The following is a 25486-nucleotide window of genomic DNA, read 5'->3' as shown; positions in this document are numbered from 1 at the left end:
GAATTTTTTTTTTACATTAAATATTAAATATTACGCTTTGTCTAATGTCGTGATGTGGAATGTCTTTGCAGTTTCGACACCACTTTTTCTATTTAGTTATGTGAAAGTGTACTGAGCCTTGCCCTTTCACTTTGGCCTTATTTAGGTAGCTCCTACTCTTAGATTCGTCTATAACGTCATGTGTGATAGTAACCGTTGAGTGCACAGTAGCCACGGTACAGATTCCTATATTGTCTTGTGTTTAACAGAATATGATTCCGGTGACCCTAAAATTAAAAACGCTTAGTTTGGCTACACCCCTCAGTGATCTGGACTAAATCGCAATTATCTGGCCACTTCTACGACGATGCAAATTACGTTCTTGTAAGTCATTCACTTGGAGTCTATATTGATACGCCCTCAAGACCTGCACTGGTGAAATAGAACACTCAAGTCTGTGCTAGCGTGTACAAGGAACTCCATGCGTGGAGTGGAAATCAACGTCCCCTTACATTTTAACATGCTCAATTTAATTAACTGCACTATTCTTATGACATTTCTCCCTCCCCCCCCCTTTTTTTTTTATCTCTCCCTTTTCTTCCCGGCCTTAATGTACGCCCCCATAGTAGTTGTACTGAATTTTGTATGGGTCGTCAATGCCACCCCACACACTTTTTTTTTTGTTTTTTTTGTTCTCGTGATGCTAATAATTCATGCATTATCCGAAAGAAATATCTCAATAGGACTTGATTTTCAGCCCGACAGCTCCTGCTGAAGTTAAATTATATATATACGGTTTTCTAGAGAGGGACCATGCGACGCCGAACGGCACTGGAGGACCTAAGTCCTAAGTAAGTAAGACCATGCGACCTACGTACATTTTCTTCAAGCCCAGAGAATTCGCACACAGGAAGAATTTCTCGGGACATTCCATTTTGTTTGTTAACACGCTAGGTGATATTTTTACTTCAACAATCAATCAATTATTTTGGAATACTTGAAAGACATATTCCAAAGTTTGTTCTAGTTACAATACAATCAGTCAAATCAATCTATTCATTGTTTCTCAAACTGCCCACCATTTTTTTTAACTTTATTAACTTTGAAATATCTTCTCATCTTTTTATCTGAAATCTCTTTTCATTTCTTATCTGGAATATCTTCTCATCTCTTTCTGTCATCATTACTTCCGAGTACCTTTTGGGTAGCATGTCCCAATTAATTATTGTTCGTCCCCCCCCCTCTCTCTCTCTCTTTAAACCATTCGCTAAAGTTGAACTGTATCAGGAAGTAACTTTGTCTTCTGTGACCTTTGTGTTCAAACTGAGACTGTCTTAACTTGTTGAGACTTCTCCAAGCCACTGCTCAACGGAACTTTTAAATCTAAGCATCTATTATGCCTAATACCTATGACGCCCAAGGGAGAATCAAGACCATAAATGTAAATAAATTAGTTGGAACTGGACATGATATATGGTTGTAATTTTTCAACAATAATCATTGTAACTGATGCCCTAATTGCTACACTAGCAAGATCTGATCTTTGACATGACGCTATTCGGCCGCTCGCGACCTCAACACAGTGAAGCTGTTGGACTCTACCTTTTTTCGGATTTTTTAAAAATTCCAACCGGCGTCTTACATTTATAGGCCTCCCTCTCCCCCAAACCCAAAAGAGGTTGAGCCGAGACCAACCGTAATATCTTATCTTATATAATACAGACGTTACTTCAAAAAAAAAAGATGATTACGTCCTACGCGTCATGCATTTAGTCATGCATATTAACCAATGACTTAAATTCTGCCAAGTCACTGGTTTTCCTGGCTAGCTCAGGCAACCCATTCCATGCTCTAATAGCACTAGGGAAGAAGGAGTATTTGTACAAATTTGTCCTAGCATATGGGACGAGGAATGTGCGTTTATCTTTGTGTCTTTCAGAGTATTTTATTAAATTTTGTTTTTGTATTTGAAGATTATGGTTCAGTGTTTTATGTATTATTGCTACTTTACTTTTGAGCCTTCTGTCCTGAAGGCTTTCTAAATTTAGTGATTTTACTAAAGGTGTTACTCTAGTCAAATGTGAATATTCGTTTGTTATGAATCGCACTGCTCTATTTTGTGTCTGTTCTAGTTTCTTAATGTTTTCTTGAGTTGAGGGGTCCCAAACAGAGGATGCATATTCTATTATTGGCCTAACCAAGGTTAAATAACATTTTTGTTTTATTTATAGAAATTTCTTTTAATAAATCCTAATGCTTTGTTTGATTTTTTTGTAGTTTCATCAATATGTGGATTCCATGACAGTTTTTCATTTATTATAACACCTAGGTATTTTGCGTTTTTAGTCTGTGTTACTGGTTTGCCATGAATAAGATAAGTGGAATTAATTTGTTTTAGTTTTTTTGTTACTCTTAACAACTGACATTTTTCTGGGTGGAAAGACATGCTCCAATTTGATTCCCATTTCTGTAATTCATCTAATTCTCTTTGTAATAGAAGGTCTGAACACTGATCTGCAACGTCACAACCCGTGGACAGTTTAGACCAATAGACGTACGACGTTGCAACGAGCTATTGGTCTAGACTGCCCACAGGTTGTGACATTGCAGGTCAGTGTTGAGGCTTTCTATAACGAATGGTCTCGGTTGGACACCGCTGGTCATTGTAGTCTGCTATGACAGTAGCTTCTTTCCCTACTTTTGGACCTTTTTTTAAAAAAAAAAAATCCTACTACTTGCTTACACTTTTGTCTTAGTCAAAACTACAAGATTTAAACTCACACTCAACTCAGAAAATTGGAATCATTCATTTTGATCGAAGATTTCTCTAGTTAGCTGGTCATCTCAGTTTTTTAGAGCGCCGTGCTTATAATGTGAATGTCGTGCGTTCTATCCCCATACTGGCCAATTTTGTATTCTATATTTCAGGGGCAAATAAAATATGCTTGCTCGTGTGTATTATTTGAATGGAATGATTTAAATACTATTTTTTTTTAAATATTACTTATTCTTGGCTTTAATATCATAGTGATAATCTACTTGAGGTCAAGATATCAACATTATCTAAGTTTAACATGCCCCACAAAATCGTTGATATGGCAGATGTTGCCCTGCGGAGAGCAGCCACAGTGCTGTATAATCAACTCACATGCCTTCTATACACTGAGTAGTTCATGTTCCAACTTTGATTTTTTTAAAACCTCAATGTGCTTGGTGGGGGGATCACCGAAGGATGTGTTATAGTTGTCGTTTCTATTCGATTGTGTGTACACATGTTTATCTGCGTGCTCATTTTGTTGTTTAAAGCCGGTCGTTGAAGTAGGTGATCACTCAAGATGAGCCAATTGTTGACTTTGATTCGGCCCGAGCTCCTCAAGGCTTCGATTAGTGTCCAGTGGAAGTTAAAGTTCGCCTTGAGACTTTTACGTACCCGAGGTCAGGATACAGTGTGCTACTTTATACTTAAGTACCGCTAGTAAAGTACTCACTATGCCAGGGTTTGTCAGTGTGTTGAGTGTTACATTACAATTCAATGAATTACTCACCATGCCAGGGTTGGTCAGTGTGTTACATTATAATTCAATGTAGTACTAACTTTGCCAGGGTTGGTCAGTGTGTTGAGTGTTACATTATAATTCAACGATCACTATGCCAGGGTTGGTTCAGTGTTTTACGCTATACTTTTGTGAAGTACTCACTATGCTAGGGTTGGTCAGTATGTTACATTATACTTTGTATGCTTTACATGATTCGGATGCTCCATCAGATTTGAAAATTATTACATTCCAGCCCAAACCTCTCGAAGGATGGCAGGGGTTGGAAACCCGAGACACCAGATTCCATACCATACTTTAATAAAGTACTCAATATGCCAGTGTTTGTTGTATTTTAATACTGCACTATATTGTATATACAGCACTAACTATGTCAGGATAGGAAGTGTTGCATTACGCAAAGTTTCCACTAATGTGTTAACATCCAACACAAATGTAGTGTTATTTGAAGCAACAGTTTTGACTTGGTATAGAGCTCCATTTGTAGAGCGCTGTTAACAAAGTTTGAATTTTAAAAAAAGGACTTTACTAGCATGAAATAATTGAGGATGGAGAAAGAGGGTTTAAAGGCCCATGGTTCTAAAGGAGCATTGTTTGTCAGTGGCGGCTCTTTTTTTCTTTGACGTCATTTTTGTCGTTGGAGGGTTCAGATAACCAGTCCTACATCTGAGATGAACTGCGCAGTGGTTTTTAGATCAGGCAGTTCTCCGTACATTTTTTTTTTCAAAATGGTTGTTCAGGAGTCAGTATCTTGTCCGGGCCTCTTGAACGTGGTCTGGATTCACCGGGGACATTTCACAAGGGCATGTTTCGCAGGGTCACGTTTTCATCTTCTGAAACATCTCACTCTCTTGTGTCCTGTACGGAGGATATTCGATCGAATGGACAGTGTATTTGTTAGCTGCATTCACATTGATTGAAATATATTTTTTTTTAAATCCATGGCAAACACCAGAGCGTTAATAATTAAAGACATCAAATCTGCTCGTGATTTCGCTGTATTGCAAACTGCATCGAGCCGTACAAAACTGCACTGGCAATGACATAGAGTATGACCTCTTCCGCTCCGTTACGTTTGAGGGGTTTCACGACATATTACACGCTGAACATACGCATAACAGTTCAATAGCAGGTCGCTATTGTTACTTTTTATTTTTCCTGGAAATTACCATTAACATGAAAAGAATAAAAATCGTTTTACTGAATTATAAGGGGGTGGGGGGTAATGATTACTTTGGAGCATTGCATGAGATAAATAGGATTTGTAGAGATCTATTACGAGTTAGTCATTAACTGATAGCCCTATAGATTTTCTAAGAGTTTGTCCTTAACTGATAGCTCTGTAGATCTTCTACGAGTTTGTCCTTAACTGCCCTTAGATCTTCTACGAGTTTGTCATTAACTGATAGCCCTATAGATCTAATACGAGTTTGTCATTAACTGATAGCCCTATAGATCTATTACGAGTTTGTCATTAACTGATAGCCCTATAGATCTATTACGAGTTTTTCATTAACTGGTAGTCCTATAGATCTTCTACGAGTTAGTATTTAAACGACAGTCCTATAGGTCTTCTAGATCTTTCTTTAACTGGTAGTCATGTAGATCTACTACATAATTAATACAAGTGTTTATAAAACAAAAAAAAACATGAAAAGTTCTTAGCCTTGTGTTAATATCTTGAGTCCAGATTGAAGTGGGCTACAGAGTTAAGATTGGGATTATGTTGCCTCATTTACTTGCCTCATTTACACCTCTGATTTTCCCATTCTTGGATTAAGTTAAAATTTTGCATAATTATTTACAGTCGATGACAATACACGAATCCAAAAATTAATCAATTAGTATAAATTAATTAATTAATTATGCTTTATAGGCCAGAAAGGGAGCTAAACCTGGCCATTTCAGATAAACAGCAGTAATTAGCGGTTCCTTCCCTTACATGATCCTTTTTTTTAATAATTTTTTTTTCTTCTCCTTTTCTTTTCTAACGTCATCTGTCTTACCAAACGACTAGCTGCATGCTTCAAGATTTACTTCCATTGTCGGCATACATATCTAGACATCTACATTTGATTGATTTATTTAAACTTCATTGGCATTTCGTTTTGAAGACGCTCGACGCCTCTCCCCATGTCAGTGATATGATTGACAGCCATTACATACTGCTGGCTGTGTGCACCTTTGTTGGGATGTGGCTTGTAGCGTAGAGTTCGTTCATGTGACTCCCTGGGCAAGAAGACCAGTCGATCTTCTCCTAATATTTATGTTACTTGCTAAACTATTCCTTCGTGGATGTTTACAAAATTGACATACAGCTTTTAGACTATGCCCTGAATAAAACAAAACAAAAAATCATTGCCGCAAAGTAATTTTCTTTTCCTTTGAGTCTATAGCTTTTCCCGATGTTACATTACTATTTATAGTCGTAGTTTAAAAAAAAAATGAAAGCACTACCCAGAGTGACGTTGTTCTTTGCCTTTCGTTGTGCATTGACGTTACCTACGTACATTCGCTAGCAGACGATCAAAACAAAGAAAGCACTACCAGAGTGACGTTTTTCTTTGCCTTTCGTTATTGCATTGACGTTACCTAGGTACATTCGCTAGCAGACGATCAAAACAAAGAAACTTGTTCTTTGCCTTTCGTTATTGCATTGACGTTACCTAGGTACATTCGCTAGCAGACGATCAAAGCAAAGAAAGCACTACCAGAGTGTGACGTTGTTCTTTGCCTTTCGTTATTACATTGACGTTACCTAGGTACATTCTCTAGCAGACGATCAAAACAAAGAAAGCCCTACCAGAGTGTGACGTTGTTCTTTGCCTTTCGTTATTACATTGACGTTACCTAGGTACATTCGCTAGCAGACGATCAAAACAAAGAAACTTGTTATTTGCCTTTCGTTATTACATTGACGTTACCTAGGTACATTCGCTAGCAGACGATCAAAACAAAGAAAGCACTACCAGAGTGACGTTTTTCTTTGCCTTTCGTTATTGCATTGACGTTACCTAGGTACATTCGCTAGCAGACGATCAAAACAAAGAAACTTGTTCTTTGCCTTTCGTTATTGCATTGACGTTACCTAGGTACATTCGCTAGCAGACGATCAAAGCAAAGAAAGCACTACCAGAGTGTGACGTTGTTCTTTGCCTTTCGTTATTACATTGACGTTACCTAGGTACATTCTCTAGCAGACGATCAAAACAAAGAAAGCCCTACCAGAGTGTGACGTTGTTCTTTGCCTTTCGTTATTACATTGACGTTACCTAGGTACATTCGCTAGCAGACGATCAAAGCAAAGAAAGCACTACCAGAGTGTGACGTTGTTCTTTGCCTTTCGTTATTACATTGACGTTACCTAGGTACATTCTCTAGCAGACGATCAAAACAAAGAAAGCCCTACCAGAGTGTGACGTTGTTCTTTGCCTTTCGTTATTACATTGACGTTACCTAGGTACATTCGCTAGCAGACGATCAAAACAAAGAAACTTGTTATTTGCCTTTCGTTATTACATTGACGTTACCTAGGTACATTCGCTAGCAGACGATCAAAACAAAGAAAGCACTACCAGAGTGACGTTTTTCTTTGCCTTTCGTTATTGCATTGACGTTACCTAGGTACATTCGCTAGCAGACGATCAAAACAAAGAAACTTGTTCTTTGCCTTTCGTTATTGCATTGACGTTACCTAGGTACATTCGCTAGCAGACGATCAAAGCAAAGAAAGCACTACCAGAGTGTGACGTTGTTCTTTGCCTTTCGTTATTACATTGACGTTACCTAGGTACATTCTCTAGCAGACGATCAAAACAAAGAAAGCCCTACCAGAGTGTGACGTTGTTCTTTGCCTTTCGTTATTACATTGACGTTACCTAGGTACATTCGCTAGCAGACGACCAAAACAAAGAAAGCACTACCAGAGAGTGACCTTGTTCATTGCCTTTCGTTATTACATTGACGTTACCTAGGTACATTCGTTAGCAGACGATCAAAACAAAGAAAGCACTACCAGAGAGTGACGTTGTTCTTTGCCTTTCCTTATTACATTGACGTTACCTAGGTACATTCGCTAGCAGACGATCAGCGGCGAAATTTTTCCGCGAACCAAACCAATGAATACGATGAAGAGCGCACGACATCCGGCGCACATTTGAATGGTGTGTGTTGTGGGAACTCATTAAAACTAATTGGCAAATCTTGTGTGTGTCTGTGCGCCTTAAGCTCCCCCCCCCCCATTATTTTTTTCCCCCAATCCTACCACGCATTTAAGCTTTTATTTTATCGATTAAATGACGTGGTCACATCAAACGAAGTAGGTCGTAATGACGCGCATTGATTCTCCTGTACCTTGTAACGACATTTATCTCACATTGTAAAGCTTACTCACATACAAATACACTCACACAAATTTACCTGCTTTCGTCCTAATATTTTAATTCCTTGTCCTTAACGATCTTTTAAAGTGGAGACCAAAAAAAAAAATAGCTGTCATAATCTCTTTTGTATGCAAGTGCGCTTCTTTTCTTGTTTGGTAAAAATACTGATATCGTTCTGACCGAGCAAGGAAGAAAATATATCATTATTATTATTACTATTATTATGTTTAAGTTGAAACTTCTAGAATAAAGGAAATCTTCAATTTAAACGTAGTTTGCTTGAAATGTGAAATAAAACACCAACTCTTCTATGAGAACTTTTCTTTTTTTTTTTTGGGGGGGGGGGAGGGGGGATGGTGGTTGTTGGAGAGGAAGCATTAAGCAGAAGGTAATTAAAGAAATACTACTCTAATAAGTTCAATATGTAATATCTGGTCTATTGTCTCCCTTCCTCTTACTGTTGAAAGTGTGGTGACTAGAAATAATTGAAATAAAACCCAAGCATTGAGCATTGGTCTAATACCTTAATGCACATCAATATTTTTTTGATTACTTCAGGTGCAACACACACACACAGAGCACTTCTGCATTGATTTGTTTGTGCTCAGTTCTGTGAAACTTACCAGTGTTGTTACTGGGTATTATTTGTTCTTGGCATGCAATCTTCTGAGTGTGCTCTGGTCACATCCTGTTTAAGCCAGTTAAGTTTATCTTGAGATTTCTTGTTATATTGATCTTGTGTTTCAGCTAGATTTTGTGTCCTATTGGTAGATTGATCGTCCCCCCTCCTGGCTTACTAAAAACTTTTCTGTTAATGTGGTTATTTGGATTTAAGTTAAACAATAGTCTGCAATGTTCCTGCATGGTTGTGATGTGGCTGCATGGTAGCATATGTCACTTACTCCTAAACAGTCAAGTGGGAGATTCGATATAAGATCTATGAAGGGTTGAAGCTTTCACATGACTCCATGAAACTATATTGCCACTTAGAAAGATTTCCCCCGGTATTCAGATTGAAGCACACACTCTTTGCTTCTTTCTGAAGTTTCCTTGATGATTGAGAACATTTTGGAGATCAGGTCATCCCACATATAGAGTTGCCTGTCTAAGCAGCTGAAGGCTGTGTATTGTGGGAAAATCCTTGATATTCTTATTATGTGTCAGGTTAATTCCATGGACAAACTGCCACTTAAGCTAAGGTACAATGAATACTCCTGCCACTTAAGCTAAGAGTACAATGAATACTCCTCCCCTGGAGCAGCATACACCTTTTATTGGTGTAGACCAGCTGTGTCTGTTAATCTTCTCTGAGATTTGTTTTGAATGCTTAGTACACAGAGCTGTGGGAGATCAAATTATAACTACAACTGGTTACAGGACTTTGTCATTTGTAGAAGACTTTTGTTGATGCACTATTATATTGGACTGTTATCATCTAGATTTGATGTGAACATCTAATTCATATCATATTTTTAATAAGGACTGTCCCTTCATTTTATATACAAGCCCTTTATTCTGTTTTATCTTGACTTGAAGGGTTTGTTTTTGTTTGTGAGCTAAGCAATAATGACTTTTTCTCACTGTATGATGTATATATTTTTTTCGTAACAGAAACAAAGCAGACAAATGTTTTTTGTAGTTTAAGTATAAAGTCTGTCATTGGCCCATACAAATAAAAATATTGATTTAGGTTAGAATATATAAAACATACTAGATCTTTATTAACAATGAGGAATGTATAACTGTTTCTGTGTTAACATGAGCTAGCACACATTAAGCACTTGATAATTCCTAAATAGGAAATGTGTTGGCTAAGTGGTAAAGTGCTTGGCTTCCAAACTGGGGGGATCCTGGGTTTGAATCCTTGTGAAAGCTGGAACTTTTAATTTCAGGATGTTTAGGCGCCTCTAAGTCCACCCAGCTCTAATGGGTACCTGACATTAGTTGAGTAAAAGTAAAGGCAGCTGGTCGTTGTGCTGGACCTATGACACCCTCTTTTAACAGTGGGCCACAGAAACAGATGACTTTTCCATCATCTTCCCAATAGATTGTAAGATCTAAAAGGGGAACATTTAATTCCTAAGTAATTGCTTTTAATAACTATTAGATTTTATCAGTTTATTACCACTTGTAAATCACAACTCACTCTAAAATTGGGATTCAGTTCTTGACAGCATATAATTATCTTGAATGAAAAATTATGTAAAGCTTTTTTTATGAAGTATCATTGAAATTATATAAAGCAACCAACTAATTATTTTTTTATGTTAAAAAGCTAGCAGAATCAGATTACACATTCAACATCATATGAGAAATGTACACCTACACATCTACACATTAGATATCTACACATGAAACATGTAGACATGAAACTTCTAGGAGTGATACACACAGTTTTTTTTATCACTTGAACACTACAACTATTAACCTAGATTTTAATGAAGGTTTCTAGTGCAATTTTTTTAAAATACTGACATCAAACAGTGAACAATACTAAACTAATACAAAACTAATCTCTAACAAACAATTTTTTTTATTAAAACGAAAAAAACAAACAACCATATAGAACACAAAATACAGGATTAAGGGCCATGATCAATTTTTTGTCATTTTATGTGTGTGTATTTAAATAAATATTGTTGGATGCATTGAGTCATAAAACAACTATGGCTCATCTCGTAGAGTGTTGGGCTTTGGATGAAGTTAGTACCTGGGAATTGGCTATGGTCAGAACAGTATTTCCCATACAGCTGCTCAACCGTTTCCATGCAGCTGCTTGGTCGAAATGAATTGCTGATAGTTGATTCAATTTGGGATCCGCAGCATCACAGGATCTGCCTGAGTGAAGGATGAGAGTGTGTGTGTTGTTTGCATGTTGTTTGTGTTTGCATCTATATTGTTATTGTTATAGTTGTATCCTGAGGTAGAAAATTATAGTTAAATTGAATTTTCATTTGTTTGGACCAATAAAATAATCTTACCTATTTTTCTTTGTTGGCTGAGATAATCACTATCTCACTGTCCATGGCATGCCTTGTCAAACCCTTTCTCTCAACATTCTTAATTATCTTTATTTCTCTGGGTGTGAAATTTTCTAAATTATAACCCTACAATATCACCACAGCACTAGATATTAGCCAAACTTCCACAAAACCAAAACTTCCATTAGGCTGTTGATTTCTGGTAAATGAAATGTGTCCTGTTTGATGAAAGGATTTAAACAGTTTCTATAATTATCAAAGAATTACTTTGTTAATGTATTTTTTCTTTTTCTTTTTTTTTTCAGCCATGGGTCAGACATTGTCTGAGCCAGTCACCACCAAGTTTTCCTCTAAACATGAGAACAGTTTTGTCAAAGTTGGCTCTTCTTGTATGCAGGGATGGAGAATAAGTATCCTTTTTGATGTGCATTGCTGTCATCATATATTTACTAAGTAAGGCTGTGCAAAGTAATAGTAGTAAAAGCACGCTTTCAGACAATGTGCTCTATGAGGGTAGATGATGTAAAGGTTATCTGTTTTTAAGGCTGATGGTTAATGGGGTGGTGGGTTCCTCAAAATCCTGATGTTCAAATTCCATTCTAAAGCAGGACCCCTTATTGCATAAGCCAAGCGCTTTACCATTCAGCCACTACACACTTTTTTGCTGTGCATACTACATAATGCTACTGAAGTCATAAAGCTGTTTATTTATTGACCTTGTTGTTTTGAAGCACTACTTACCTGGGTCGGACACCAATGCTGTATCAGGAATGGCTGATCTTAAAGAGGTGCCCCCCCAAAAGTGCTTTAAAGATCAAATCAGGCACCTTTTAGTCTCACTAGCATAGAGGAAATTGGCTTGCAGCAAATAATCCTTAAAAGAGCTCACATGAAGCTTGCGTGGCAGACATTTTAAAGAGTCCTTTCTGAAGATGACAAAATGAAAACGTGAATAGACCCACTGTGGACGATAGCTTTGTCTGCATTAAATGTGACAAAATATACAGGTTGCTCAGCCATATGAAATACTGCACTTCCTTCTTCTTCAGAATCGAAGATAATGCCTTATTATTCTGAACAATTCCATATAAATTCTTAGAACAATACTAATTAATACAGAATTTTTTTTAAAAATTTAATTTAATTTTTATATATATAAATATATATAGAACCACGATGGACGATCAATGATATATATATATGGGAATGTATGTATATGTATGTATATATATATATATATATATATATATATATATATATAGATTTATATATATGGGAATGTATGTATATGTATGTATTTATATATATATGTATTTATATATATATATATTTATATATATATATATCATTGTTCGTCCATCTTGGTTCTTTGATGACCACTTTTGTCATCCAGGGGGCTGAGGGCTTTGCACTGGGGTTTTGTGCCTCCTCGTGTGGCTGGTGAGACCTATGTGAGCCCCGAAAGTTTGGCTGCACACTGGGCAGATTATTCCAGCTGGAGCTAGTGTCATTGGCCTTGCTTTTCTTCTCTGGCGCTTTTCTTTCAGTGCTGTTCTCTTTTCCTCAGCAAACTGTGCACCAGTTTTCACAGCGTGACACCATGATGCTCTGTCATGTGCCTCTGTCTCCCAGGTGGCTGGGTCTATACTGAATGCATTCAGAGAAGCTTTAAGGGTGTCCCTGAAACGTTTTCTTTGTCTGCCTTGCAAGCGCTTTCCTTCACATAATTGGCCATACATGAGTCATTTAGGGATGCAGCGGTCATCCATTCTGCAGACGTGTCCTGCCCATCACAGCTGGGACTGCATCAGGATTTTGTGGATGCTTTGCAGATATATATATTTATATATATATACTAGCAATACACTACTTTTTTTTTTACTTACAATAAACATTCTGCATTTCAATGATCTCTAACAAAATTTCTAGCCCATGAATTTTAGTATCTCTTACATTGCATTGAAACGGCCCACTCTCTGTCTCTTTCCTTTCTCATCTCTCCCCCTCTCTGGAAAACCCTATTTGTAATGTAATCTGACATACTTTTGACTTGAGAGTTCTATATCTATGTCTGGAGGAAAAGACCATTCCAGTATTATCTACACATGTACACATGCTAAATCATATTCTAGCCTTTGCTGTCTAAAACAAAAAAAGAAAAGAAAGATATCTATGCTGTCTTGAAAATAACAAAGAAATCTATCAATCTTTTTAGTGCTAAGCGTTGTTCCCACTTTGGCAACGTGTACAAGGAAACAGAAATGAGAATATAATAAGCTGTACAGCAATTTAAAAATAAGTTTTGTTAGGTACAAGGAAAGAACATGTATAAAGAATACGGAAGTCTTGATTTATGTGTTATTTCTATTAACACTTTATATCTACTATACGGAAGTCTTGATTTATATGTTATTTCTATTTACACTTAATATCTACTATCTCCCTTAATTTTTAGGTTCAGAGACAATGCCTGTTCATGGCGAGCTGAACATTGTGAGATCTGAACAAAGACTTTTTTTTTTTCCAATGAATACAATAAAAACAAACTTTTGTTCTCTTGGGGAGTTGTTGCTTGATAAATTTTTAAACACATTAATTTCCCTTTGTTTTATTTTTTTAAGATCCAGTTTATATTCTTTTCAACAGTTCAATGCAGTAGTGGAAGAAGAAAAAGCAATACTGTAAACTGAAAGAAAACAATGTTAGAAAATGTACAAAAGAAAAAAAGGGAGACATTTCAGAATAAACAACGTCAAGGATGCCTTGTTGAAAGATCACTGTTATCAATTAACTTAGAAAAATCTAATTTTAAATTGCTAAAAAGAGAGAAATTGTCATATAATTTTTAAATACCTAGCTTTACACCAGAAACACCAAAATTGCTATTTTTAACAATCTCCAATACAATATGAGTGAATTATTGGACTTATTAATGGTTGTATGTAAGGTGGCCCACAAGACAGTAGTCATTATCAGTAATGGATATTCTACTTTTTTTTCCTTCACCAAAACTAAAACAAGTAATTTAAACTTGAAAGGTTTATTAAATTCACACACATGGATGCCAGAGTCATTTTACAAAAAATAATATCTTCTATCAATCATATATAGTACATAACTTAGAAAACATTAGTTCTTCATTTTTTTTCCTAGAAAATTATTTGTTTACAAACTGCCATGACATCATATTTACTGTCATTATTTGTTTACAAGCTATCACTTTGTCCAAAAGGAAGTCCTAGAAAGTCCAGCCAAAAGCATATTATCTTTCCCTGTCCGTCCCAATACAGTATTGAGTAAGGTGTACATCGTCATACACTGAAAGGGAGTTAATCAATACATGCATATGTTCCTGAATGTGGAGAGATGCTGTTGCTCATCGTCAGGCTGATGTAGAAATTATGGGCAGGAGGAAACCATCCATCTTGAACATTGTGGTTAGTACTTCCTTCAGTGGGCATAGCCACTGTGGGAAAAGGGGCTCGTCCCTAGACATTTGAAAGGCTAGGTTGAGGGACTGAGAGAAATGTGAGAACCTCTTGAGACTAGCCTGTTGGAAATGGTAACTACTAGCTCTATTAGCAAAGAGTTTTGATCAAGTTATGACCACCACTTGGTAACTTTACTCAGCTTGGAAATGTAAAGTTTGTTCTACATTCTCCTTGTATTGGGAGATTTTTTCAAGGAGACAAAACAGATTATTAGTTGTGAGATTTATGGTGATGCTTAAAATTTAGAAGCTTATAGCAATGGAAGTCTTTGTGAAAACTGTATGTAATATAGATTACTTACAACTAAGTTTGTGTCTTGGGGATAGTGTATTTTCTTTTTGCTTATTTAGTTTAGCCTGGTCATAAATAGAATGTCTATTTGATGACTTTGTCAGCATTGTTAAAATAAATAGCTTAGATGAATTTGTCCTATTGAAAGATGACTTCTTTTAAAAACTATCCTACAAGGCACAGTGCCAGGTAGATGAAAGTGGGGGAGACATACACCAAGATGGGAGGAAGATATCAGGAAATGCATCTATAGTCTTTTTTTTTTTTTTTTTTAATGAAGACCTATTGAGGATTGTGCCAAACATAATGAAATTGTGAAAGTTTCAACACTGGCGTAGTGACTATTTCTTAAGTTACAGTTTGTAATTCAATCATAAGTGATTGAATTCTAATAATATTAGTGAACATTAAAAAATAGCAGATTTTCAAGTGGTGCTATTGAAAGATTAAATATTATTGTGCTAAAATTTGTGTGACTCTGTACTCAATAATCGTTTAAATGAAGCAGATGTAGAACCAAGCCCAATATAAGAAAAAAAATAAATCAGATTACTTATAAGATAGTATTGAGTCCATACCAATGCTAAGTTGTTGTTTTTAAAAAGCTTATAGTAACTGGCCAAAAATTTGACGTTATTTCTCCCACACCCAATCTCAGATCAAACTGAAATTTTGCGCTGTTATTTTTTACCTTACAACACAAAAATCAGTTTTAGAAATTAACCTATTAGTTATTTAACTACGGGCAATAAATTATTTTGTTTGGTATCTCAAACAAGGGAAAGAAGTTGTACTTGATTTATGTGGTGGTATAAGCTGAATTTATAGATTGCGTCTTATGCTTTGTGAACACAAACTTGAAATAGAAACAATAGATAACTATATTATCTTCTATGTTCTTAGACTCTTCGCTTCTCTAGTAGGCATTGGCTTGAGAAGCCTGAGAAGGCTTTAGCCCACAAGTTTGAAATCAGGTCATTCCTTTTTTTTTTTTTTTTAAATGCATTTATAAAGCGATCACTCAGATATCCCATCTTTCTCCCCCTACCCCTTTTCCAACTGCTCCAGACAAGTGATATGATCATAGCTTATTGAGAAAGCTAAAAGCATGAAATTGTGTTATACAAAAAACAATAGGTAAAAACAATATTTCACACAGATTTATTATTGTTAGTCTAGATGTATTGCAAATTTAATGACATGACTGATCCAAACTAATTGATACACTTAAAATAAGCTTTGTTTTTTTAAAAGGAATTTTTTTATTTTTCTTGTTTCATCAATATTTTTAAGTTCCTTGACATGAGTCTAGATATGGAGGATGCACACAGTCATTTATTAAGTTTACCTGGAGATAAAGAAGCCTGTTTTTTTGGTGTATTTGATGGCCACGGAGGTATGTTCTAAGGAAATGACCTTTGCTTTCATGACTAATGCATTTCTCAGTTGTTCCAACAGAAGTTATAGACAGCAGCAACTTAAATGCTTGGTTCAAAACCTTACTGGTGTAAAAGTGGATTTATCTTTTTCTAAAACTAGAAGTCAGTGCACTTTATCTAGTCAGCAGCTTTTCGTAAAAGGATATCGAGAGAGAGAGAGGCTGGTCCATTCTTTTACATTGTCCAGCCAGCGGTTCCTCGGATGAATGTTTCTTCATGCTCCCTCGAAACTGCTACCTTGAAACATGATTTTTGACATGTGTTACAATATGACTGAACCAGGTCAGCTTTTGTCTCTTCACAGAAATTGAGGAAAAGAAAAAAGTAAAGCAATCTATAGGGCATCTGTTTCTGTGGCACCCTTAAGAAAAACTTTCTTTTTTAAATTTTTTTTTTTAATTTTGTTTGTTGAACTCTTAAACATGAACTTCCAATTGAGAATTCACTTTGTTGGTAAAACACATTGAAACCAACAGATCTTCTACTTCAGAGAATGCGTCAGCTCATACACATGCTCCCTAAAATCTACTGTTCCTTAGAATGCTGAAAGAAGATCATTAGCCATAGCATCTGGCACAGAACTGCTGTACTGAAATAATAAGACTAGTATAGATGGTCCTTATTTTGATAATTCAGTTGTTCCCCATAGTTATTAATAGATGGATAATAAGATAAAAACTTTGCTTTGATTTAGAAATGTTGTTTTCTTTCCAGGTGTAAAAGTTGCTCAGTATGCAGGCAATAATCTGCACAAGAAGATAGTCTCTCAGTCTTCCTACAGTAAGTGTTATTTGTTAGTCTCTCAGTCTTCACACAGTAAGTGTTATTTGTTAGTCTCTCAGTCTTCCTACAGTAAGTGTTATTTGTTAGTCTCTCAGTCTTCCTACAGTAAGTGTTATTTGTTAGTCTCTCAGTCTTTACACAGTAAGTGTTATTTGTTAGTCCCTCAGTCTTCCTACTTTAAGTTACTTTTATTAATATGCTAAAAGTTATCTACTACAATTTACATTGTGACACTGTCCCCTTAAGTTTGTATTACATACTATTTAACGACTCTAATGCCGAACTGACTTATAAACATTTTATTTTCTTTTTGTTCAAAGGTAAAGGCAATATATCAGAAGCCTTAAGGAATGGATTCCTTGCTCTTGATGAAGAAATGTTGAAAGGTAAGGAATCGTTTGTTGGAAAAGAATTCTAAAATTTTGCTTGTCAGCTGATACGGAGATAGTGCATACTGGTGTGTTTTTTTTATTAGCTAATGAACCTGCCCTTAAGATGCCTGCTTTATGAAGCATATATTTGAAATTAAATTTTCATTCATAGAAACATCCTTAATCTATGTCTTCCAACTTCCTTTTCTAGTTTCAGAAAAGAAACTTGAAACAAAATCACACATTTTAAAATGAATAATTACATGTTATTGCTAATCTTTTTTTAAAACTTACAATCTCTTTAATGTGCATGGCTAAAAAAGAAATATGTGTATGTTTCGATTTTTTTTTTAAATTTAAGAACATGCCTAATGTTTCATTGTGTTTAATATTTAAATAAGTAAGCTGCACCTGTAACTGTCATATGTACTTAAAATCAATCTGGTCAATGTTCAAACTGATGATGTGCTGCTGTATTGATTTGAGTTTGGTTGACTTGTTGGCGCATGATTAGTTTATTGACTGATTACTGGACTAGTGTGGATAGAGTCATGTCAGTTTCTGTTCTGCTGATACACTAGCATTAGATGTAATCATCATTACAGTTGACCTCGGAAGAATTATTGAAGAATTGTTCATCACTTCTATGAAGGAAAATTTTTTTTAGACCTGTTGGTCTGTTGATACAGCAGTTAACACAGGGGATTTCTTTCTGTAATCCACAGTTTACAAGAGTTGTAATGTTCCCAGCCCAATGCATCCACAGTTTACAAGAGTTGTAATGTTCCCAACCTAATGCATCCACAGTTTACAAGAGTTGTAATGTTCCCAACCTAATGCATCCACAGTTTACAAGAGTTGTAATGTTCCCAGCCCAATGCATCCACAGTTTACAAGAGTTGTAATGTTCCCAACCCAATGCATCCACAGTTTACAAGAGTTGTAATGTTCCCAACCTAATGCATCCACAGTTTACAAGAGTTGTAATGTTCCCAGCCCAATGCATCCACAGTTTACAAGAGTTGTAATGTTCCCAACCCAATGCATCCACAGTTTACAAGAGTTGTAATGTTCCCAGCCCAATGCATCCACAGTTTACAAGAGTTGTAATGTTCCCAGCCCAATGCATCCACAGTTCACAAGAGTTGTAATGTTCCCAGCCCAATGCATCCACAGTTTACAAGAGTTGTAATGTACCCAGCCCAATGCATCCACAGTTTACAAGAGTTGTAATGTTCCCAGCCAAATGCATCCACAGTTTACAAGAGTTGTAATGTTCCCAACCCAATGCATCCACAGTTTACAAGAGTTGTAATGTTCCCAGCCCAATGCATCCACAGTTTACAAGAGTTGTAATGTTCCCAGTCCAATGCATCCACAGTTTACAAGAGTTGTAATGTTCCAGCCCAATGCATCCACAGTTTACAAGAGATGTAATGTTCCCAGCCCAATGCATCCACAGTTTACAAGAGTTGGTTCCCAGCCTAATGCATCCACAGTTTACAAGAGTTGTAATGTTCCCAGTCCAATGTATCGACAGTTACAAGAGTTGGTTCCCAGCCTAATGCATCCACAGTTTACAAGAGTTGTAATGTTCCCAGTCCAATGTATCGACAGTTACAAGAGTTGGTTCCCAGCCTAATGCATCCACAGTTTACAAGAGTTGTAATGTTCCCAGTCCAATGTATCGACAGTTACAAGAGTTGGTTCCCAGCCTAATGCATCCACAGTTTACAAGAGTTGTAATGTTCCCAGCCCAATGCATCCACAGTTTACAAGAGTTGGTTCCCAGCCTAATGCATCCACAGTTTACAAGAGTTGTAATGTTCCCAGTCCAATGTATCGACAGTTACAAGAGTTGGTTCCCAGCCTAATGCATCCACAGTTTACAAGAGTTGTAATGTTCCCAGCCCAATGCATCCACAGTTTACAAGACTTGTAATAAGCCCGGCACAGTGCTCTGTGATCACCACTTTACAAGAGTATTAATGTGCCCAGCACAATGCCCAATACATCCCCACTTTAATAGGGTTGTAATATGCCCAGCACATTGCTCTGTAATCAACAGTTTACAAAGGTCGTAATGGGCCCAGCCCAATGCATCCACAGTTTACTAGAGTTGTAATATGCCCAGCACAATGCTCTATGATCAACATTTTTCAGGGTTGTCATGTGCCCAGTACTATGCCCTTTCCACTTTTCCTGACTAAAGAAAGATTTCCCCTTTTTTACTTTGGAAATTTATAGCATCATTTATTTTTCTTTCCTTCCATTCAGTGACGTATTTACTGTATTTACTTATTTTGACAGCCTTGCATTGGTTTCGTGCTATTTTTCTCAGTCTGTTTGGTCAGTTATCTAGTTGCCTTACAGTGTTGGGTATTTTAGATGCTACAAATACTGCATTATTAATTTTTTTCCAAAACATAGTAAAGTCACATATCTAATAACCAATGATAGAAAATTTGTTATATGTCACTAATATATAATGAGACTGCCTGCTCATTTAACAGCAAGTCAGAATGTTTAATAATGGGGATAGTTTTTCCTTAAATCATGATGTTGACTCGTGACCTTTGGATCCATTTTGTTCATGCTATGATCAAACTTTCTTTCCCTGATAGTAAATTTCAATTTAATTCACATATAAAATCATTGCCTCTAGGGATGTGCTCAGTTTTAAATACAAGATTTTTATAAACCTGTGTTCATTTAGGTGTTTACAAGCAAATAATCTGTTTGGCCCCTTTCAGATATCTTTTTGTACTTTAGTTCAACCCATTATTGAAGGTTTTTCTGTATTTATATTTGACCTATAAATGATGTCTATCTGTATTTGTGTTTGACTTTTTAAAGATGGCTTTTTCTTTACTTATTATTTAGATGAAGCCATGAAGGATGAGCTTGCAGGAACTACCGCTGTCGTAGTGCTTATCAAGAATGGCAAAATGTACTGTGTAAGTTGATCTCCGTTATTTCTTCTTAAAAAATCTTTTGGTTTTACCAATTGCTTGAATGAATAATTATTATCACTGTCTTTCTTTCCAGCTATTTTCCTCTTCATCTGTCTATAGTCCTACTTAGTCTCTCTCAAACAGCTAGTCTACTCTTAGAAACTTGGTGTTTAACAAAGGTAGTTTACATTTTTACAGAAGTGATTATCTCAGAGTAACTTCTCAATTTTTATTCCTAGGGTAATGTAGGTGACTCCAGGGCAGTAGCCAGTGTCCATGGGGAAGTAGAACAATTATCATTTGACCACAAGCCAAGCAATGAGAGTGAAACCCGGCGGATTATTGCGGCTGGTGGATGGGTGGAGTTCAACAGAGTTAATGGCAAGTATTTTGCTGTGGAGTCAGTATATAATAGGTTGACACTAATGATGATCTACATAGTTGTTTTTTTTTATAATTGAAATGGAAAAGTGGTTTGAGTGCTGGGACAAGTCCCAAAAAGCCTGTGGAGTCTGGGAGCGCATGAGTCGCCCTGACCGCACTTCCCCGTGGTGGAGGCTGTCCAGGCCTGAGCAAGCTATTAAAGCACAGTGCAGGACAGGCCATGTCCTGTTGGCTCATATTTCTCATGGCTAAAGTCAAACTTTGACTCACAGTGCCTCGCTGCGGGGGAAAAATAGGAAACTGTGTCTCATATTCTTTTTGACTGCCCCAGACTTGCTGATCTCCATCTCGACAGGTCTGAGAAACCGCTAATTCTCGACCTGTATGGTGACATGTATGCACTACTCAAAACAGCAGGGTTTCTGTCCAGGGCTTTTACAAAAGATGATTTTAGCCTGTCAAGCCCTCATTTAAAATGGAGTTTGATGATGATGATGATGATAGTGTTTTTTTAAAGATAAATATTAAGAAACAACACTTCTTTCAATCTAACAGGTAACCTTGCCTTATCTAGAGCCTTAGGGGACTTTGTATTTAAAAAGAATGACAAAAAGAGAGCAGAGGAACAGATAGTAACTGGTAAGTCTGAAACATTGTTTTTTTTCCTCACAAATACCACTATTTTCAAAATTCTGCTTTATATTTTAAACCCATATAAATATAGTTAAATAAAAGCAAATAATACAAGAACAAAATAATGTTTTGAATCAATTCCTTCTTTATGTTAAATAAAATGGGATCATCATTGACAAAAAACAAATTTGGCCACTATGGGGATCGAACCCATGACAATCACATTATTACCATCCTCAGATCAAGTTGAACCTGCACAATTTTTCATTGTCAATGACAACACATGAATGAAAAAATTAACCAATTAGTTAATCAATTAGTCATTACCTCGTATTAATTAATTTTGTTTTATATAGAAAATGTACAAAGCTAAATGGAGCCTTGTGTAGAGAATTAGGCTGTTTGCTTAAAGTTTTATACTAATAATAAATTATAAAACTTTCTATTTTTATAAGAACATGAATAGCTCAGTGGTTAACAAGTCTGCCTTCCATCATGAAGGCTTGAGACCTTTTTTTTTTAATTAAACTAGCTTTTGAAAAGTCAGCACGGAAAACTTCTCCCCCACTGATCCATAAAATTGATTATACTTTAGCTCACTTGGCATGCTATAAGCATGAAAGCTGGGCTAAACAAAAACCATTAATAATAAATTACTTAAGAAAAGGAAGCATGGAAACCTTCTCCCAAACTCCCCTTCCCTCCACACTTTGAAGTATTTTTATAAAGCTTAAATTAACTCACTCTGTCTGTCCGGTAAAAAGTGTGTCCACTCTATTTCTCCCCCACCCATTCTTGGATCAAGTTGAAACTTCACACAATTATTCATTAGCATAGACTAAGACATGAATCAATAAAAAAAAAAGTAACCAATTAGACAATTAATTACTGGTAAATAATTATTTTGTTTGATACCAACAAGGAAAACACAGATGTGGCTTAAATTATTGTTAACACTATTTCGCCCATCCATTTGATACTTTAAACAATTACTTATTGTACCTAACAAAATATGAATCAAAAAACAAAAATACTCAATTAATTATAGGTAATTAATTATTTTGTTTGATATTGAATAAGGGAAATAACTTTCATTATTGATGATATAGTTTTAAGGGAGGAGTTCTTCCCCTTTAGATAAGCTTTGTTTTTTTTTATGGATTTTTTAATATTTTGCTTGCATTTTAATTTTGTCATCTTTTTAAAATTATAATTTCTGTTACGTTGTGATATATCCTATTACTATATTATTCATCCAGCTAATCCAGATGTTATAGAAAAGCCAATTACTCCTGACCATGAGTTTATAGTACTAGCGTGTGATGGTATATGGGATGTGCTGACCAACCAAGAAGTGGTGGAGTTTGTCAGGAATAGAATAGCTCAGCGTATGGAACCAGACACAGTAAGTAATGGTAACTAAAAAATTTTGAGTTGAACAAAACTTACATTGTATCTCAAAGTTCTAAAAACCAAAAATAAAATAGTTGGTTCAAAGTTGCCATGAATTCGAAAACATATAATGTACTGGAAGTCTTTACTGAAACGAAATATAAAGTTAGAAGTCGCCTTAAAATTCAAAAACAAATATTGTACTAGAATTCTTTGCTGAAAAGAAATATGAAGTTAAAAGTTGCCTTAAAACCAAAAACAAATATTGTCTGCTGAAACAAGATATGAAGTCAGAAGTGGCCCAGCTAGTCTGTTAAATTATGCTTTCCTTGTATCAAAGATGATTGCCTGGTATAGAGGCATGAAGAAATAATTTCATCATGCTGTTGTTGTAGCCTAACTAAAACAATTGAAATTTTAAGAAGTTGTAATAAGAGCGTTATCCTAAAGGAATGTGTATAGTGTATTGTGTCTATTTCAGTCTTCTGTCAACTAGAGTATTTGAAACTAGATGGCTTTTTGGGTTGTGGTGTAGCCTACCATCACAATGGTACTGAATTCAAACCCTGGCTGCTGTCAAATAAGATTTAATCATCTTCACTTTTGAAAGAAACTTGCAAGTCAATCTAGTAGTGCAGTGATGGGAATTTTCCGACAATTGTCGGAATTCCGATAATTTCGTCCGATCCCGTTTGTCCGAAAAAAGATCCGACGAATTTTTCCGCGTTTTTTTTTTTTTTTTTTTTTTTTTTTTTTTTTTTTTTTTTTTTTTTTTTTTTGCGATTTTATTATATTCCCTTTAATGAAAAAATGCGAAATAAGACTGTAATATCGTCCGATCCATTATGTCCGACAATAAATCCGATTTTTTCCCCAATATTTTATTTTTAAAAAATCCGATTTTCTTTTTAAAACAAAAAAATCGATTTTGTTATATTCCCATTAATGAAGAATGCGAAATGAAATACTGTAATATCTTTTGCACACGCGCACATCCGATATTAGTCTATTTAAATCTACAAGGTAGAAAAAATCCCACGCAAAACTTTTAAAATCTCGATCTTGTTTTCACTAGAGAGAACTAGTCGGGTTTCTAGATCTATAGTGAATGATTGCGCATCAATTTGGTTTTGAAGATCTAGATTTAGATCTAGATCTATTTTTGTTCTTTTATTTTTTTCATGGATTATTTCTTTGCGTGCAGTTCGCGCATTAAATCTTTTCTAGATTAGATCTACTAGATCTAGTTTAGTTTCGTTTTCTTATGCTGACATTGTGAGATCTTGTTCAAAGTTGTTTTTAAAATGTCAGGCAGTGACGGTAGTGTTAAAATTAAAATAGTAAACAGAGAAAGCGCTTGTATAAAACAAATTGACAAAAATGTCAAGAATAAATTTAAATGGGTATGGATGGAGGAGAAAGATTGTATGGGCGACTTTCTTTCCAGCTATATTAGGAAATTAGAAGATCCTGGGGTCGCCTGGTGCATCATTTGTAAAGAAAAAATAAAGTATGGTTCTGCTGGGAAAAAAGTTATTAAAATTCACGCAACTTCTAAAAAGCATCAAAGTACAAGGTCAACTCTTAAATCTTCAAGTAGCCTCCCAGCATTGTTTCAAAACAGAAAAAATCTTGAACAGGCAGTGACTGAGCCAATACAAACTATCTATGGTTTAGCACCTAATGTTTTACAAGCCCAGTGTTCTACATTGTGTAATGAGCCTGCAACAGCTGTATATGTAAGCATGAAAGATAGGGTGTCACACCAGGAAGCCTTACTATGTAGTTTTATTGCTGAGCATTCTCTGCCACTTAGCATTGCTCCTCACTTGGTTGCTCTAGCTCAAGAACTCAGCAGAGATTCTAAAGCTCTGTCACAATTGTCTATGGATAGAAAATCTACATCTTACAAACTTCGAGATGGACTTTCTTCTGTGTTTCACAAAAGATTAGTTGCTGATATGAAAAGGTAAGTTAATTTTATTTCTTTCAAGAACGTAACTTTTATATTTAATTTAGAACTATTCTAGATCTAATTATTGTAAAATTTTCAATGCAACTAAGATCACATCTTTTCTTTCTAAACAGATATCCATTTTCACTCAATCTGGATGAAGCAACCAGTCAAGGAAGTAAACAACGGATTCTCAACATTTTGGTATCATTTTTCAATAAGGAAGAAAGTGTAGTACACCTCTATGCCTCAATTCATTTAACTACAGTAAATGCAACCACTGTTTACAATGCTGTTATGCAGCAGTTCACTAAAGATGACATTCCAGTTAGTAATTTAGTTTCATGTCTTACTGACTCAGCTAGCTACATGACTGGATGTAAACAAGGTTTTTTAACTAAGCTAAAGACCATTGCTCCAAAACTTTTAGATATTGATAATGATGTTTGTCATCATGTCCATAATATTGTGAAATTGTTTTGTCAACATTTTGATAAATTTGTAGAAAATCTACTTGATGATCTTCACACTGATTTCAATTTTGGTAGTGACCTCAATTCTTTCTTAGAAGACATATCATTATCATTAGGTAAAAAGTATTACAGACCAAAGGAAAGAGTTCCACATAGGTGGCTATCTGTATTGGATTGTTCAGTAGATCTTGTTGATAACCTAGAACCTCTAACAGTTTTTTACTATGCCTGGCTAAAAGCTGAAGATAAAATGGCTTACAATAGTGTAATTATTAATATTCTTAAGAATATTTCTAAAGACAGTAGAAAAAATATTTATTCAATTTTGTCTTCTTTGAGATGTAAAACATTAACACCTGCAGGAAAAGCAAGAAAAGTTAGAATTTATGAAAAATTGTTTTTCTCTAGACCTAAACTGGACCAGC

The 25486-nt window shown here is 35.6% G+C and overlaps 1 protein-coding gene across 3 annotated transcripts in view; it reads left to right on the top strand.

Annotated features, from left to right (window-relative positions):
* LOC106061692 (probable protein phosphatase 2C T23F11.1) overlaps positions 1-25486 on the top strand; it is a 61854-nt gene that overhangs the window by 25640 nt on the left and 10728 nt on the right. For 2 of the 3 annotated variants that reach the window (XM_056037233.1, XM_013219894.2), the window contains exons 2-9: positions 11202-11306; positions 15991-16074; positions 16832-16897; positions 17221-17286; positions 20155-20228; positions 20465-20606; positions 21165-21248; positions 22502-22647. In XM_056037233.1, coding sequence (XP_055893208.1) covers positions 11202-11306; positions 15991-16074; positions 16832-16897; positions 17221-17286; positions 20155-20228; positions 20465-20606; positions 21165-21248; positions 22502-22647 — 767 coding nt within the window. Of the gene's footprint in view, positions 1-3180; positions 3415-11201; positions 11307-15990; positions 16075-16831; positions 16898-17220; positions 17287-20154; positions 20229-20464; positions 20607-21164; positions 21249-22501; positions 22648-25486 lie in introns of those variants that run through there. The other variant, XM_013219893.2, reaches the window with a different exon arrangement.

This window comes from Biomphalaria glabrata, chromosome 8, assembly GCF_947242115.1.
Source record: "Biomphalaria glabrata chromosome 8, xgBioGlab47.1, whole genome shotgun sequence".
NCBI lineage: Eukaryota > Metazoa > Mollusca > Gastropoda > Planorbidae > Biomphalaria > Biomphalaria glabrata.
Note: the sequence above shows the minus strand (reverse complement) of the source record. Positions and strands in the feature narration are given on the sequence as shown.